This window comes from Anguilla anguilla, chromosome 2 (genome assembly GCF_013347855.1).
Source record: "Anguilla anguilla isolate fAngAng1 chromosome 2, fAngAng1.pri, whole genome shotgun sequence".
In the NCBI taxonomy this organism is placed as follows: Eukaryota; Metazoa; Chordata; class Actinopteri; order Anguilliformes; family Anguillidae; genus Anguilla; species Anguilla anguilla.
Window position 1 is genome coordinate 2,676,191 of NC_049202.1, and position 17,435 is coordinate 2,693,625.

The 17,435-nt window shown below is 46.7% G+C and overlaps 1 protein-coding gene across 4 annotated transcripts in view; it reads right to left on the minus strand.

The window, feature by feature from the left end:
- sh3pxd2aa (SH3 and PX domains 2Aa) overlaps positions 1 to 17,435 on the minus strand; it is an 81,914-nt gene that overhangs the window by 61,094 nt on the left and 3,385 nt on the right. For all 4 annotated transcript variants that reach the window (XM_035403831.1, XM_035403829.1, XM_035403832.1 and 1 more), the window contains exon 2: positions 10,009 to 10,089. In XM_035403831.1, the coding sequence (XP_035259722.1) occupies positions 10,009 to 10,089 (81 nt within the window). The remainder of the gene's footprint in view (positions 1 to 10,008; positions 10,090 to 17,435) is intronic.

Here is a 17,435-nt window from a genome sequence, read left to right on the forward strand (position 1 = left end):
GTGTTCAAAAGAAGTTGCACAATTTGAGTTAAGAAATCAAGATTCTAAATGAAAACCAGACATCACATGCATAGCCCTCGTTATAAATGAGCTGTAATGTTATAATTGAATCTACAGTAAAAACATAGGTGCTGTCAGAACTGAAAAACAGTCTACACATATGTGCCGACATACATACAGCGAGAAATTGTACAGTAAGGATTTTTCTGTATGCAAGATATTATGGTTAACAAAATTGCCCATAAAATAAATCTTTCATGCGAGCCAAAAGAAAATAAATACGCACGGCTCGTGCCTCGAGCCGGGAGCACCGCTCGGCTCCAGATGTCTGCTCCGATTGGAGAAACGCTGAGGAGAGCGGCGAGGGCCGACGCGCACATCTGGGCCAAGCGGGGACGCGAGGAACTGCGCCCAGCCCGCAGGAGCCAGGTGAACAAACAGCGCGCGGGTCAATTTGGAGAAAACGGCCCGGTTCGTTCCGTCTGGGCCGGCGAGTTTGCGCGTCGGGGTTCAGAGCCAGACTCCATTAAGTTTCTTTCTTGTGGGTTGTGTGGTGTTTTTACCGGCTCACCGGCTCTCTTCCTCCCTCCCCCCTCCCCCCCGCAGATAGAATTTTTGCCTCATAGTTTGTGGCACAAATACAAATGTTTGACATGTACATGGCATTGGTTATAAAAAAAATTTAAATGCTTGATGCGCTAGCCAAAAAAGTCAAGGTTAATCAAACAAACGTCCATCTAAAACTACTCCTACACTCAGCACATAACGACGGCCAAGCTTAGCAAATAACCGAAGGCTAAAACATCAACAAGAATGAAAAGTCCAATTAAATAAATAGAGAACTAACAAATTAGTTATGATGTTTCATATGTCGACGGATGACGAAGAATAAAACATAATTTCTCTTCGTTTTTCTTTCGGACAGTTAAATAGCAGTAATCGGTTCCTCGTTCAGAGCGCTTTCGCCACACGCGCACTTTTATAATCTCCGTTTTATTAGGGAATCTGGCTCGCGGTCTCGCAAGCTGCGAGCCTTCTCTCAACGTCTCCGGCAGATTCCTGGCAGACGGAGCCGCGCGCGCTGGTCCCACAGCGGCGCCGCGGGACGCATAACGCAGCCCGAGCCCCGGCGGCGATACCGATCCAAGCAACAGGTGGGTGGAAGAAATCCACGGCAGCTAACAAACGAACAGGTGGGGGGGATAAAGACGCGTTGGAAGGAGTGCAAATAGCTCCGTATTTCAGCCGCGAATGCGTGCCGAGGACTCGTTATCGTCTCTTCGAGGAACGCCCGGCCCTGGCTCGGTACGGAACAGAAAAAAAATGTTTATGCCTCAGCGGCTGACATTGAGCAGTGCGGAGCTGTGGAACAAACGGAGAGGGTTAGAAGAGTTCGTGCTAAAAGCAAGGACTCTTTCTCTTTTTGTTTTACTGCAATAGCCAAAACTGACACCAAACAAGGCCCACTGCCCTAAAAAGAAAAGAACTGACTCAGTATTCCAGTTTCTAAGATGAGTAAGTACGACCAGCACTTCTATGCTCTTAAACATGAGAATTCCACGGCCATGGAAATGTGAAACTATTTGATTATCCTGCAGTCTTACAGGCCCGGTTTCAATCAAAAACCTGAAATTTTGTTTCCAAAGGTCATTCCTGCAAGTCAACCAGGGATTTTGTGATGTCAGTATGTCAGTGGCTGTTTACAATTAAAAACCTGTGTCCAGTCAGCCTCCTGAGATGTATTAGAATCGCAGTGGTGTGAAGCAGTGCGAAGCAGAAGGAAATCTCCTGAATATGACCCCGGCCTGTTGCTCTTACCCACAATCCACCTCTTCTATGATGAATCCTAAACAGACGGGCACTGGGGATCAATTCGTTGGTAGGAGGAAGCTGGGAATTGCATCCAAAACCTTATTTGGACAGGGTAGTCACTGACCACACTTTCCAGTGAAACCTTTTTTTTTTTTTTTTGGAGTGCTGACCTTTCTCCTTACTTTGCGTTCAAGCTTTTTTCCCATAGTAATGACATCTGTGTTTATACTACTGTCTCTTTTCACGGGAATAGTGATCTTCCTGTTTAAATGAAACATGCCCCATTACCTGAGTCCAACATTAGACATGCCTAAAGGCACCGTCCATCCCCAAGATGACTGCAGAAGATACACCCCCTACAGAACCACTTTAAAGTTTGAAATAATTGGATTGTGAAAGGAAAAAAAACTTCAACTCCCAGTATGCACTAAGTCAAATGAAACATGTAAGCTTCAAACAAGGTAACCTACAATATAGTATAACTGGAAAAGGACATAATGTACATGTTTCAACGACCGACCTTTGTACCCGTTGGTGAAATCCATATGTGACTGGAGAAAAATGCAAATGTAGCAGAATGAAGATGTTAACTGAGTTTGAAATATGAAATGAAAATAGCCAGCAGGCACAGCCTGCTGAATTCTGTTATTGCAGACCAGGAGAGAAACATGAAAATGATTATGTGAAGAAACACGGTGATGCAATACCAGAAGGAATCACATTTCTTTCTGACTTAAGTAACTTCCCTCATCTTTGTCCTTTAAAAAAAACCATTTCATACTGTATATCATGGGACCCAGCCTGAAAGTACCATGCAGAGAAATAATCGGAGAAAAAGGGAAAAGTATGTAAACGATGTTCGATGCATTTGTTCTCAGAACCGTTGAAAGCGCCGAGGCAGGACGCATTTCTGATCCACCGAAGGAATTTTAAATTTACAATTTTGAACAGCTCAAGCTGTGGACAGTTTGGAACTGGTTGAAAGTTGAACTATGCGGTTGTTCCCTGTACTTGGACCGGTACTTCTCTCTAGGGGTTTCGTCATACTTGTTCCTGGTTATGGTTATACACTTTGTTGTACGTCGCTCTGGATAAGAGCGTCTGCCAAATGCCTGTAATGTAATGTAATGGAACTGACACGGTTATCAGTGGTAAGGATTTGGTGTCTTTTCGCCTCCAGCTTCATGCCAAGGCACTGGAGTCTTTTTACGTGGCCCAGTTTCACACGATGGACCTGCAGCCGACTACAAATGTGAATCACAGCACTATATATAGTTGACCCCCCCATCCTGAGACAGTTCTGACAAACCACAATTATTCCCACCACAGCTGAACACAGTGCTTCACAGTAGATGAAAGGAGAATTTGGCACCAGTTACATTAATTAAATTCATCCCGGAAAGCTTCAGTTTAAGAGATTTTGCCCTGATGTAAAAAGTGTCCTGATGTAATCTGAGGCAGAGGATGCAGTGGGTTAAAGAGTCTAGGGCAGACTCCTCGAGGCTGTGCGTTTCGACTCACCAACTCTGGGCCTGTGCGTGGCTGCTTAGCAACAGGTGCAGCGATGCGGTCATGTCTGACTCTCAGCTGCTGGGGGACCCCAGCGAATCTATCCTCTGCTATCTGGGGGGGCGGGGGGGGCGCGGGGGGGGGGGGGGGGGCACAGCCTTGAAACAGCCGCAGAGAGAGCTTCACCTCCCCCAGGAGCAAAGGAGAATTCCAGGCTAATCCCCGGATACCGCCATCCGTGGCCAAGCTGGTCATTTAGCAAACCCCCCACACCCCCCCCCCCCCCAAAGGCAGGAAGATTTAGCCCCCCCCCAACACTGATTTTTATCACAATAGAGCAATAGAGCGATTTTCATTTTATCACGCAGCCAAAACAGGACGCGCAAACAAACGCGATCCGATGTGCAGAAACAATATGAGCGTGGGAAAGCCCGCTAATGGCTGAAGTAAAACGCTTCAAGCCTGCACTCCACCCCGTGCCCACAATTTTCACGCCCTACATCTACCCAAAAAAGGGACGCTGCAGAGTATCAGAGTGTGTCATACTGTATAACCAATACTACTGTTATCGTGATATAGGCTACAACTATACTACACTGACGTACAGCAGCAAGGTTAACATATCGGAACTCATACAGTCAGAATTCTGCATTATGATGTCATAAAAGAGTCACACAAAAGAAAAAAAAAACTTGCGCAATCCTGAGCTAATCTTTCACCCCTATGGGCATTTTAGCTGCCATGCTTTCTAATAGCAGTTTAATTCAGTGGAGTTCAGTTTGGGATATCTATTGGGCTATCGAGTCATGTGGGTAACTAGACCTTCTTTGTGTTCTTACGCAGACCAGTGAAATCAAACACCGAGGTGAGCCCCACTCCACACAAAAGGAGCTGTGACTTCTCCATTCTCCGTCGGATAGAGCACTCTGGTGTTTCAGAGTGGAACCAGGAGGACTCAAGAGGTTTCTGACTTCTCCATTCTCTGTCAGATAGAGCCACTGGTGTTTCAGAGAGAGACTTGGTTTCATTGCCGCACCGAAGGTGAAACTCGGGGAGACGCCATGTTTGCATTTATCCAGCTCCTGTCTGCGAGACAACAGTGCAGCAGGTCCCCGCAGACTCTTTAGACCTCCACGGCCCAACAATGCGGCCCAAACAGGCCTGCTCTTTGCGGTGATTAATGCCGCTTTTCACAAAGAGCGCAATCTGACCAAAGCACTCAGCGACCTCAGCTTTAATAAGGAGGAAAAGGGGCCTTTGAGGGCTGAGCAGGAAAAATAATCTATGGCACCAATCTCAGAGCAGAAAGAGAACCTGTGCAGGTCTGTTTCGTTCCGTGACCAGAATTATAGGAGTTTCCGTACTATCGACCAGAGGAAAGCAAGGACTGCAGGTCCAGCCCCAAGAAGCAGAGAACTGTCTACTGGAGTCCACCATGGACCTTCAGATTCTGAACCTGACTTCTGACTGTGGAGCCAGACCAGCTGAAACCCCGGAGAGCTTGGATGATGATGGTGAAGACGTTGGAAACACAAAGATGTTGAAAGACAAAATGGTGGCTCCCGCCTTCTCGGACACTCCACAGGCACCCAAGAACACACAAGGAGTCTCAGATTACAGAGGACTCGGCTTTCTATGGTCCCCGTCTTCAAAACTTAGGACATCAGCTTTTTCTCAAGACATCTTACTGGGCTTTCTTTTTTTAAAAATGCAAATCCAAGATAACCCCAACAATGCACCACTAAATGCGCAACTCAGAAAGCACATTTGATCATTGGCATAGCATCAAGACTTGCAGTGGAGAGCCAGTGGCATATAAGGGCTGATTTAGCGTTTAATGAGTCCCGCTGGAGCAGTCAGGCCAACGCCGCAGGAGCAGTGGAGAGGACAGAGGCAAGCCCACGCCAAGGCAACGCTGCTCCCGGGAGCAACCTCTCACGCAATCAATAACACCAGCCGCCGAGCATTACTAACCAAGAGAAAATCTCCCTGTAGGAGTTTTGGGTGCGCATGCGATGCAAGCGTGCAATTTAGCGAAGCTGGAAGGGAACAGGCCCCAGCTTGTTTGGGGGGGGGGAGTTGGGCAACGAAACAACGAAGGGAGGGGGCAGAGGTGGTGGGAAGGAGAAGGATAATGTGATAATCCCTCGGGGGGGGGGGGGGGGGGGGGGGGGGGAGAGAGGTTTTTTCTCAAACCACTCCACTGTGAGAGGAACCATTTAGCTGTGTGCAAGTCAAAGGCCATTCACTGAGATTTTCTGCATTGAAGACCGGCAGCGTTGTTGTTGTTGTTGTCAGTACAATGCTGATCTGTGAGCAGCCAAGTATATCAGCTAAACTGCATGGAAATACCACTGAAAGCACTGAGCACCTGCAATCTGGAGTAGCACCAAAAGAGCGGGTCCTGGGCCAGTCAGGTGAATGCATAAGGCTTTGTCCTCCCAGCATGCCCCTGGTCACTGCGATACACTAACTGCTCAGTGGATCACTTCTGCGCCAAATGGCAAGATTTCTCCTTCGATACGAGGCCCACTTTATTAACCGAGGTACCACAAGACGAAGGGCTGTTGTCCCACCGCCATTTTGAAATATGGGTATTCACTCTTCTTCGGAATGCCCACTGAATTCGCGACGGTAATCCATCGGTTTTAATGCGGGGGGGGGAGAGGTGGAACTTCACTCGGTAATTGCAAACCGATTTTCGGTTGGACCCCGTTTTACAGCACAACGAAAGGGTCTTAAACCAAACGACACAAAAGCACTGTCGTGGGCTTTTTTTGTGGCCCTAAGAACGAGATTGGCGAAGCGCTCTGCTTGCAATTATGTCATTTTCATCCGTTTGTTTTTTTTTTTCCCCCCCGAGTCCAGTAGTTTGTAAACACAGACGAAACACGCAGGAATCTTCCGGAAAGTCTACCTCGGTAAACAGGATGCTCCTTTTCTCCCGGAGGATATAAACTTTTGCGGTGTCGTTTTTTCTCGACCGCCAACTGTGCGACTCCTGCGTAAGCTGCAGGGGAAGATGGCGGAGGCGCCCGCCATCAAAGAGCAAAGTGGCTTCACTTTAATGTTTAACAAAACTCAATGCCACCGATTCTCAGCCTCCACACCATTACAGATCACGCTCAGGTGCATGAGAAACGCGTTAGCAAGTAAACGCAAAGCGAGCAGCTACCTTGAACACGTTGTTGTGAAATCGAGGCCAAACCCATTTTCCCATTGATCGACTCCCCGGTCAGACCTTGGGCACGGACGCTGTGGGTGACTAACACGGTGTGAAAATAAGAGCCTGCCCATCAGGAAACATTTCACAGGCCATATGTCCTCTGATAATGTGTCGGGAGATTGTTGAAGCAAACGCTCTCAGGAAAGGCCTATTTGCACAGCGTCGGTCGCTGGAAATACATTAACACATCAAAGTGTCGGGTCGAAGGGGGGGGGGGGGGGCGGTGAGGGACAGGGAGGAGGGGAACTGGCACGCACACAAACCCACCGCCGCTCACTTTAATTTCCCATGTCCAATGCGTCACTTCCTGTCACGTCATCACTAACCTTCAGGGTGACGCAAATGGACTCCAGTTGACTTCCATCTTAAAGCGTTCTGTGGAACAGTGGCCAATAGAGAGCGATCAATTGGTTGAGCGACCAACAGAGGCATGACTTCTCAAGCCTGGTCTGAAGTGCTAAACTGAAGTCTTTTTTTTTTCTTTTTTCCCTTCGAAAACAGTGCAGTCCTCTGCCTCGCCAAGAGGGCTGTGCATTTGAATCCTCCCACAGATTTATGACCATGTGCATTCCCTCATTATAAATACAGATGTACTTCTTAATCTCCAACCCAGGGCTGTGGGGATGAGTTCTCAGGCAGAATTCACTGCGCTCAAGGAGACCATTGTGCGGCAGGACAACAACGGGGCTGTGTCCGAAATGTAGGTGTTCTCCCCTTCCCCGGCCAGCTTCATAACGGCATGAGGAACTGCATCGCACGAGCAGAGCAGGCTTTCATCCAGGCCCCTGGACAAAGAAACCCCTTCTCAGACGACTCTACAGTACTTTGAAGGCACATGTCAAGGGGTGAAAGTACTGGGCTATTTTTAAAAACACGGGCAAAAAAAAAAAAAAAAGAAAGAAAGAACCGGGTGCTTTGTGGTCTTAGGCACACGATTTCTGAAACACCAGCACGGACAGCATAGCCTGATTTTTGTGTATGCACCCTTGGTCAATAAAAGCCTGTCTAAAAAGAAAGTTAACGACTTTTTAGAATTGGATACGTATGATGACACAATGACCACAGCCTGTTGTGTAAAATGTGCTTCTGATTGCTCGTGCATTCAGGGCAAGTGACAAATGTGACAGAGAATTGGTTGAATGCTGACAGCCCAGCTTCAGAGCTGTCTCGGTCAGAAGTCAGCATTAACGCATCACGGAAGAGCCACAAAACAAACATAAACGCGCAAAACGAGAGTCACAAAACAAGCATAAACGCACAAAACAAGTATGAACGCACACAAATCTGAGCCACACTGTTCCCACTTCTGGCCTTTAACAGCTCTGTGCTTGTTAATGTCAGTGTTACTCAGTTCTGAAGGAAGAGCTCGGCAGTACAGGCGCATTCCTTTCGCGCGCGCGGTCCTCAAATTAAAATGGCGGCATTGTTGCCCTCGAGGTCGCCCCCGTACGGCCTCTTTCCCCAGTCATCTGTCTGTCGATCTGTCTGGCACCAGTCTGGCGACCCTCACGGTCTCCTAGACAGCCGGCTCTGCTGCCATGGTTACAAAGCTCCTGATGGCGAACGCGTCTGCATCGCCACGAGAATCATTAAGAACGCGAGCAACAGACACGCCACCTGAGAAGCGCTATGCGGGTGGCCCGAAAGGCATCCCCTTAAAAAAAATCACAAGTGAGCTCTGGGAAGACGAATCGGCTCAACACCCGATCAACGCGTGCAACGTAAGAGGATCCTTTCCCAAAAGCGCAACACAATCTGAGTGTCACATCGAGTCCTATCGGCTGGAAAGCTGGACCTGGAACAAGCAGGAAGCCTTCCATCAGGAATATTCCATATGACTGCAAGACCCTGGAGTCACTGACGTCCCTCTCGTTCTAAAGACGCTTCCTTCCTCTTCCCAGGATGCAGTTCCACAGTGACAGTGTCAGGTCAGAAATGTGTTTCCATATGCACAGAGTGCACTCCATAATGCTTAGGACAAAGACCTTTTTTTTTTTTTTTAATTTGGTTGTGTACTCCACAATTTCAGATTTGTAATCAAATTCACATGTGGTTAAACTGCAGCTTACAAGTGAACTTTATATTCCATACTTAATTTGACTGCGGCTGGTCCAGACGATGCCCCAAAATGGCGGTTTTCACCAGACTACCACAAAGCGTGTTGAAGCTGCAGGACTCATGTACACATGGGTAACCCCGGTCCGCTCAAACCCCCACAGGATTTTCCCAACTGTTCAGAGAGGCTCGGAGATTAGCCAAGGTTCGCTGGATCTACCCCCTCGATACGGCCCAGAGACCATCCAGAAGTTCTCAAAGGATGGCTTGAGGATATGACCTTATCCCAATTTCGGGGTAGTCTTAATGCTCAAGTGTTTACAATGGCACAATATAAGGTTAAAGTGTAGACTGTCAGCTCCAAGTTGAGGGTATTTACATCCATAAGACCCATGTAAGAATTACAACCCTTTTTAAACTCAGTCCCCCATGTGCTGGAGTGCATACAGTACATGGTAATATTTTAGGAATGTGCACAAGCAGTGTAGACATGCATTGCAATAAAAAAATGAGACATTTATTTCTGCGATTTCCTGAATCCCTGAAAGACCTCAGCAAAGGTTTTGAAGCTGGTGAATCGCCTCTGTGATTGATGGTTATTACTTTCCCTCTTTCCCCCATTTTAGGGAGCAATCAGTAATGTAGCGCGGCCTTTCCATTTCGGCGAGGCCCCTCTGGTTATCAATGGGAGCCTTTCACAGTTTGTTTCCTCCCCCGATTGACGCATCACTTCCTGTGGAACACACTGCGACCATTGAGATCCGTGCTGTCCCTGAGAGCCAATCGCATTGGCAGAAGTACCAGGAGACCCTGAACGCTTGGTGACTCTCTCCCTCCCTCTCTCTGTGTTAGGTACACATACAGCACTTACTCTCAGAACAGACCCACACCTTCCCAGCAAAAAGGGCAGGAGGCGATATGAGAGACATTTCACATGTCCTATAAATCAAACTCCCGTCCAAAGACAGTGAAGCTGAATCTGCATATACATATTCAAAAGAGAGGACCGGCAGAAAGAATGTACTGTAAATAATACATCAGAAATTCACAGATATATGTCCCACCTGAATCCTGGTGCTTTGCTCTGTGAAACTGTCAGCATAAAACTTAGGGCACTAATTTGAAACCCAAATTTAGTGACATTTCAGTTCATCATAGGGATACTTTTCTGTCGAAATGAAACCCAAATATAATTCTGGAGTACATCTACATGTGCCATCTAAAATATAGTACCTTGACCTGAGCAGGGAGTAGTCTATCGTAACCAAATTTACAACATGACACTTGATTTGGACAACATAAGTCCAGGAAGAAGGCAGCTTATTATGAACTTGGAACAGGAGGATGGAACAGGAATGATTTTTTTTTTAAAAACCAGCGGAATGTTAACGGACAGGTGCAGTTACCTGGAGGTCGAAGAATCTGCTGTATCTCCTGTAGATGGTGTGGGAGCTGGAGTCGGAGTACGTGACGTTGATGAGGTACACCTGGCGAGAGATAAAACACAAGAGACCCGCACGTTACACAGAACCGCGGATCGTGAGTGACACAAGCCCACAGAGTGCTGACTAAAACCTGGAGACCGGAATCCATACGGGGCGGACTGGACTGGACCGGACTGGGCTCTGGCTGACCTTTTCAACACCCGGCCCGCTCGGCTGGAGGCGGCCCTGTTTCGGGCGTTGACTGGAACACGTAAGGGGTTAACAGAGGCAAGGTCTATCTTTATCTAGAGCCATGCCGCTGGGAGACCGTCTAGGAAACCATCCTGGGGGCCAGACCAGAAAGAATCCCCGGCACGGGCACTTCTCCTTGGAGACTCAGGAGACGCTGGAATCTGTCAGGGGCATTTTTTGGGCACCCAAAATGTAAACTGTGAACTGAGAACTTAAGACTAAGGCTGATTTGGCATCGAATGTGGTGCTATATCCTCAGCAGTACTGAGGGTTGATGCTAGCGATGTACATTTTTCTTTCACATTCTACTTGCAGCAGACCGGCTAAAAGCTTAAGAAGTCCTGGCAGATCAGCACACCTCACGCTGCTTTGTTTATTGTTTTCAAATCGTGCGCAAAGAAAACAGGAGGTCTGCGTTTTATAATAATACTTTTGTTTTTGTTGTTCACTCGCCAAATAAAGCCTTTTCTTGCAGAACAAATGAACAGTTGCTGCCAAGTCGCGAACTGAAACAAAAGCTCGCGCCCCCCCGAAACACGACTTAATTGTTCTCCGTCCGGTTCCAGAGGCATGCGTTTCATTGGCCGATTGACGGAATTTCCCCACATTTCACACCCAAGCTGCGTCTCGCATAAAACATGCACAAAACCGGTGATGTCATAATTAATAAAACACGGTTGGCAGTACTCTGAAAAAAATACAGTAACCCTTTCGCATGACCCCAAAAAATGATTTGGTTAATCGTTTGCACAAAGCTGCAGCATTTCACCAGGGCTCATGTGCGCACACCAGTCCCTGCAAGGGCTCAACAATAAGGAGTGCCCATTGGCCCCGGGGCCACTCTGAGACTGGTTCAGATTTGATTGATGTGTCACTTGTCCAATCGGGGCAGTAGCCGCTGTTAGGGTTCAGCCCCACCAGCAGGGGGCAGAGAAAGGGCAGTTTGGGCAAACGCGGGAGCAGTCACAAACAGCTAACAGCTAGTCCAATAGAGCGCAACTCTGACATACAAAAATAAAACAAAAGAAGTGGATTTAAACTTTCCCAAGCAATATGACCCCTCCAGACATGCATTAAGAGTTCCCGGTAACACAGTGAAGCCTTCGCACCAATTAATCTTACAGAACACATCTCTCTGCCAGCAACATTTGCCCTGCAGGTCTGAAGCAGGGAAACTATAGAAACAAAATCTGTGCCAGCCCAAAGCTCATTGTGCCAGGTCAAAGCTTACTGTCACAGGCTTTGTTTCTTCTGGAGAAATGCATGTTTTTCTTGGCCGTGATCCACAGGGGCAATTCTCACTCTTGTGGAAATGTTTTTAAACAGCCACTGTGACTTAGCCAAACTGTCTTACAGTATGTCCCCTATACGGTGCAATGGGTAAAACGTGTCAGCAGTAAAGTTCTAGAACATTCCGGTGTGTTGTCAGTGACTAAGGTGCTTATTCTAAGGACCAAAAAATAAATAAATAAATAAATAAATAACTATTCCAGCCAGAAACATGTCATCCAAAGGTGATTCAGCAACACCTCTTTCTTCTGCTAGTTCTTCTTTGTTGGTTTTCTTTCTGCACGATGGGCAAAGTTTCCAGAATTTCTCAAGCTTTCAACGCACAAAAAAATGCTAGAGAAATGCTACTGGGGCACAAACGATTCCTGACAACAGCCCTCAAGGAAGTTTCCTGAAATCTAAGTGAACTCAGTAAAACAATAAACGCACTTAGACCACCAAACCATGTGCTTTTTTTAGTCAGGGGAGGGAAAGGGAAAAAGAAGTGTGCCAACGCTGGAAAAGTCCCAGCATGCAACAGCGCTGATAGGGAGCGGATGCACGAGCCAATCATGTTTCCATAGCGGTTCAGCACGCGGAGTTTGAGCGCAGTAGTTTAAATAGACACCGGCTTATCGGACACCATGTGGCCCTGGAGTGTCTGAAGGGAAGCCGTAGATACTGAGACACACACGTGTGTGTGTGTGTGTGTGTGTGTGTGCGCGTGTGTGTGATGTGTGCACTCACAGGGACTCAGAGCAAGCGTGTTATAAAAAAGCCTTTGACCTGACCGGCATTCTAGGATATCACCGCCAACCCATCGCCCCCGCCCCCCCCCCCCCCCCCCCCCCCCCCCCCCTCACCCCCCACCCCATCCTACTTGGCATCTTAATTCTACTGTGTAGCAAAACCGCGGCGGGGAAAAATTTGGGCTCTTAGAGAAGACCACAGCCAGCCAGCCACCCCCCCCCCTCCTAGCAACCACAATGGAAAACAGAACCCACTAAAGCCACCTCCCAAAATATCAGCGCTTACCCTCCGCAACACCCTGCCCAGAAATAGGTCACATAATTCCATAAGTCAGCAAATTGACTGGCTGGACCCACATTTCGCTCAAAAAAAAAAAAAAAAAACACCAGTGGTTTTCACAGCATATAAAAAGGTTTTTTTGGTTGCTCATCTGAAGCAATGATGTAGGCTATAGCAAGTGAAGTGAAAATATGTTTATGTTTGACAGCTTCAACTTGCCAAAATACACTAAAACCACACATAAACACGCTACATACATCGACAGTGATGCATGCCAGAACGCTGGAAATCTAATCACCAGATAATACAATCCAATAGGATCAGTGGTCAAAGAACATTCGTTTGAGACTTGTAGTAACCAGAAGTTTTCATAACCAACAAATCAACTCCGTTAGTTTTGTATTTCCCACAACAGAACATGAAACCAAGGGCAGAAATGTTTGTCTGTCATCATCTTTATCTCGAAAGTTGGGAGCTCACTAAAGTAGGCACCTCTCATAGACGGGACCAACTCCTCCTTTAGTGCCAAAAGTGTACTGTAAAAATGAACTTCCTGATTCTGTGGCTATGATAGTACTTGGCATCATTACCAAAGGAAATGGCTTTTTCTGGCCGTCGCAAACTCCCAAAAAATAAAACTTTAACTACGAACTGGTTGGAGTGAGCACAACACAAACTAAAACATGCATGTTTAATGTGATTCTGAAATTATTGAGCTTCTAGGAGACCTCAGTCACTTCTTTAAGGAAGGCAAATATTAGCCTACTATTCTTGCAAAATTAACATGCCATAAAACGTGACACATTGACCAACATTACAGTGTTTGAACAAGGGCTCTCTGGTTGTAACTGACTATCACTACAGTCAGATTTAGTACTGTTTTTCATTTAAAAACAGCTTATACAAAAAGCACAGGCCAGAAAGTGCTCAGTGTAATATTTATACATGTATTGCTCATTATGGGATAAACATATAGGTTGGAACAGACTGCAGCTAATTACAATGCCATTTGTCATCTCATGTAAATTAAAATTCCAGTTACTGATCCCGTAATGTTTTCCTTTGCTGGTTTGTTACCTAGTTACACCACACCAGGACATCCTCTTACATTGTCAGCCTACATCAAGTGGTCCCTATCCTATAAACGCAATTTCAAAAGACATTTGGATACAAAGTGAGAGGTGGGTTACACATCATGGTCACAACTACTGACGAAGGATTTTTTTTTTTTTTTTTTTAAACGTCAGAGAAAATGAGAATGAAAACGCCACGGCAACACGAGAAGAACAGACTGAGCCAAATGAAGTCCAGTCCGCTCAGCTCCAAACCAAGAATTCCAAAACCAACGAAAAGCAGCAGCTTTACGCTCAGATCACGAGAAGGACCGAGCGGGAAGGGAAAGGAAAACGTCACAGGAATCTGCGCTCAAACGTGTTTTCGACGAATTCGACAAACTACCCTCTTCAAACAAGAAAGGCTTCAGTTCAGCAGCCGCAGTCCGGACACGTGCTCGCAAACAAAAGGCTCATTCACAGACCCAGCACACAAAGAGGAGCAAATCACGTAAACGGTAGCGCTTCTCTCCATCGGCGTGTTACGAGCGTATGAATCTGGGTTGGTAATGTTTACATTTACGAGTGACCTCTGTTCTCAGAAAGAGCGCGATGACAGCAACTCACGGTTTCACAAGTTTTTAAGTCTTGCCCTTTTGCAACCAACACAAAACCACCTCACCCTCACCCAACCCTCACCCCTCCAGCTTCTTCTCTCATTAATATGGATTTTCGAGCGCAAAAGCCGTCCCAAATCTGCCTACCTGCAACAGGAGGCAAACCTGAAACGGAGAATGGGGAAAGAAAAAAAAAAAAGAGAGGGAGATCACTTACTGATTTTTGAAGACAACTTTTCCCTCAAGTTCCCAGCTAGTGTTTAAGAGACAGAAAGAAAGAAAAGTGGGCGACGGAAAAAGTCTTGGCGGGCACGGCCTAGTTTTGGCGGGCAGAGTACGTTGGTCTCGCCACTTTAAACACAGAACCCCGCCTAAAATTCTATGTTTGGCTAAAGTTTAAAAAAAAAAAAAAACGGTCACAACTTTATTTTTAACCCAACTTTTTTTTTTCTTCCCTTTTCTCGTGAATACTGGGAAATTTAACCCTGAAAGTGCATGCATCATAATCCTACTTTCAGATGAGATCAGCCCGGTAATCCTTTGATTGAATAACTGGAGAGTTAGCTATAATATGGGTTATAACTCTTCCGGGAAAACACTTGGAATGCAATCTGCAAAAAGCGCTGCATAAATAAATAGGCCTAGGCTATATTAAGTAAACAAACATGCACACCCCTTTCTCACAGACATTAGCATTGTGTTCTAAGTGCAGCTGCAAAACAAAGCAGCTCCCAACAATTAAACTATTAAAACACATTTAAACTTTTCCTGCAGTGGCCTCCTTTCATTGATTACACACGGTCTGAGGAACCCCGGGCCTCTAAACACAAACTTCTTCACTACAGGGCAGAGGCGTTGTTGAGGAGTCACAGATTGAACAAGCAGAGACGTGGAGTTCCCATAAATATTCAGCGCGTCTTTCCAGTCTAAACTGCGTCCCCTCCCCATTTCTCAGGGCACTGTGGTCATTTCCAATATTTCCTCCCTCCACCCCCCCCCCCCCCCCCCCCCCTCTCCCATCCCCCCCTCTCTGCAGAAAGAGGGCAGGAAATGTAGCCTGGCAAACGCCATTTTCCTGAAGGAGTTTTTTTTTTTTTTTTTAAAGGGTTGATTCAGCAGAGACTTCCCCTGTGTCCATGAGTAACCATCTTAAACAGGGTCATTTTTCCCCAATTTTTTACCACTTCCCATTTTCAAGGAACATGCTCAGACTTTGTAATCGCAAGGCCCGTAAACAGAGCACTTAAAAACAGCCAAAGCAGAGATGTAGTCAAAAAACCTATTCTCTAGTCCAAGGTGTAAGGCAGCCAGTCTGGTCTGATCACCCAGGGACATTTCACTACTAAATATTAGATTCTCCCCCCCCCCCCCCATATGCTCACTATACATGTTCCAAGACACATACGCTGAAGTTAAACATGCTGTCTGCAGCACATAAAAATGAAGAACAGGAAAGCACAGACGCCCTGTGATAACAGAGACCCCTGTGAGATATTACTTTAACTGGCACGCGGCCACAGTAACCGAGCTCTTTCTCAAGAGGCGTACAAGAGTTACAAGAGCTAAAAACACGACTAGCACTTAGTGCGGTCCAGTCTTCAGGGGAGATGAAAATATGAATGCCATTTCATAATATGATCGGTCTGTTCACATGTAAACGTCCATATTTGTAGCCCCTAAAGCCTAGCTACATTTGTCTCATCTTAAATATTTAGCAGTGACATTCTCTTAGTGGCCTTACTTGGGACGAGAACTTTAAATTGGACTAATCTGCTGTAAAAGAACACCCCTCACGTGCCTGAGAAAGAACTGGGAGGAACACATGTTTCTCACTGAAATAGACGAGCATGTTGTTGCTTTGGCTTTGTTGGCTGCACAAATGGTCCCCCCACATCTCCTCCAACACAAAACCATACCCTGCCCATGATGCAATTCTGCGTGCCGAAATACACACCGATAAAGCATCTGAAGAATTTCAGACCCAGCGTTGTTAGCACAAGGCGCACGAGGCGCAAATCTCAAAACAAATATTTGCACAGGATCGGTATGTCTTGCCTCCCAAACCAAGGTTCACCTGAAACAATGCACTCAGCGTGGCCACGATGACTGTTGCGTTGCGTACCCACACCAGAGCTGCACAGCCCGCGTGATCTTCATGGTCGGTTTGTGGGGCGAAATCATCACGGAATTCGGACTCGATCCGAGTTTCAATCACGCAAGAAGCAACCTTTCACCTTCAGAATCACGAGGCTTATCAAACAACACTCCACCGCAAAGTAGCCTATTCCTGGTATTTTGTTCTTGCACGCCTAAAGCTGATCAGTATCTGACCCCCTCATTCGCTTTGAGAAAAAACTTCAAAATTACATCACAGATGTTGCATTTGCCCACTAACAGTTAATACGCCTCATTATTAGTCCCCTTTAAGAAATGGAAATGAGGATCTAGGTCAATTGGGTCAAATCTGATCTCTTGTAAGTGTTTAGAAACGCTATGTTATTCCTGGCATCTTTACCGAAGATCATTACAGTTGAGCTCATTCATCAAGCGCAGTACAGTACTAATGCCACCTCCCACTTTAAAGAACATTGCTGCGCTTGGCAGGAAATAGCGATAAAACAAATGAAAAACACGTCATGGGAAACGCAACACTGTGAAAGCACATGACGCTCCGTCCAAAGGAGAGTGAGACAAAAGCCAACAGCTACACCACTGAGCAGACCCAATAACCACCCCCCCCCCCCCCCCCCATGAGCGTGGGGTCCCCCGGAAGGTCCGTTTCGGACACGGACCACGGCCCAGGAGTGACGGAAGAGAGCGTCAAGCGGAGCACAATGACTTCACCGGGTCGGACGTCAGCAGCGTCCTGACTCGCGGCCTCGCTCGCCCCTGGACGCTGAGGCACTTCCTGCCAAGGCCTGGCCGTCAGACACGGAAACAATGGCCAGAGGAACCCTCACACAAATCCGCACACACTGCTTTTACCGGTTACTGAAGAAATATGTGAAGCTTTTTCTGCTGATGTGACACGATTGGACTCGCTCCACCTGCTCAAACTTGCTTAGTCGGTGCAAGAAGAGAATGAAGGATGCTTTAATCCTCTAAAAGTTATGGGTTTTTCCTTTTTTATTATTTTTGCACTACAAGAAACACTTCACTAAACACAAGAAGTATCTATTTTTCATACACC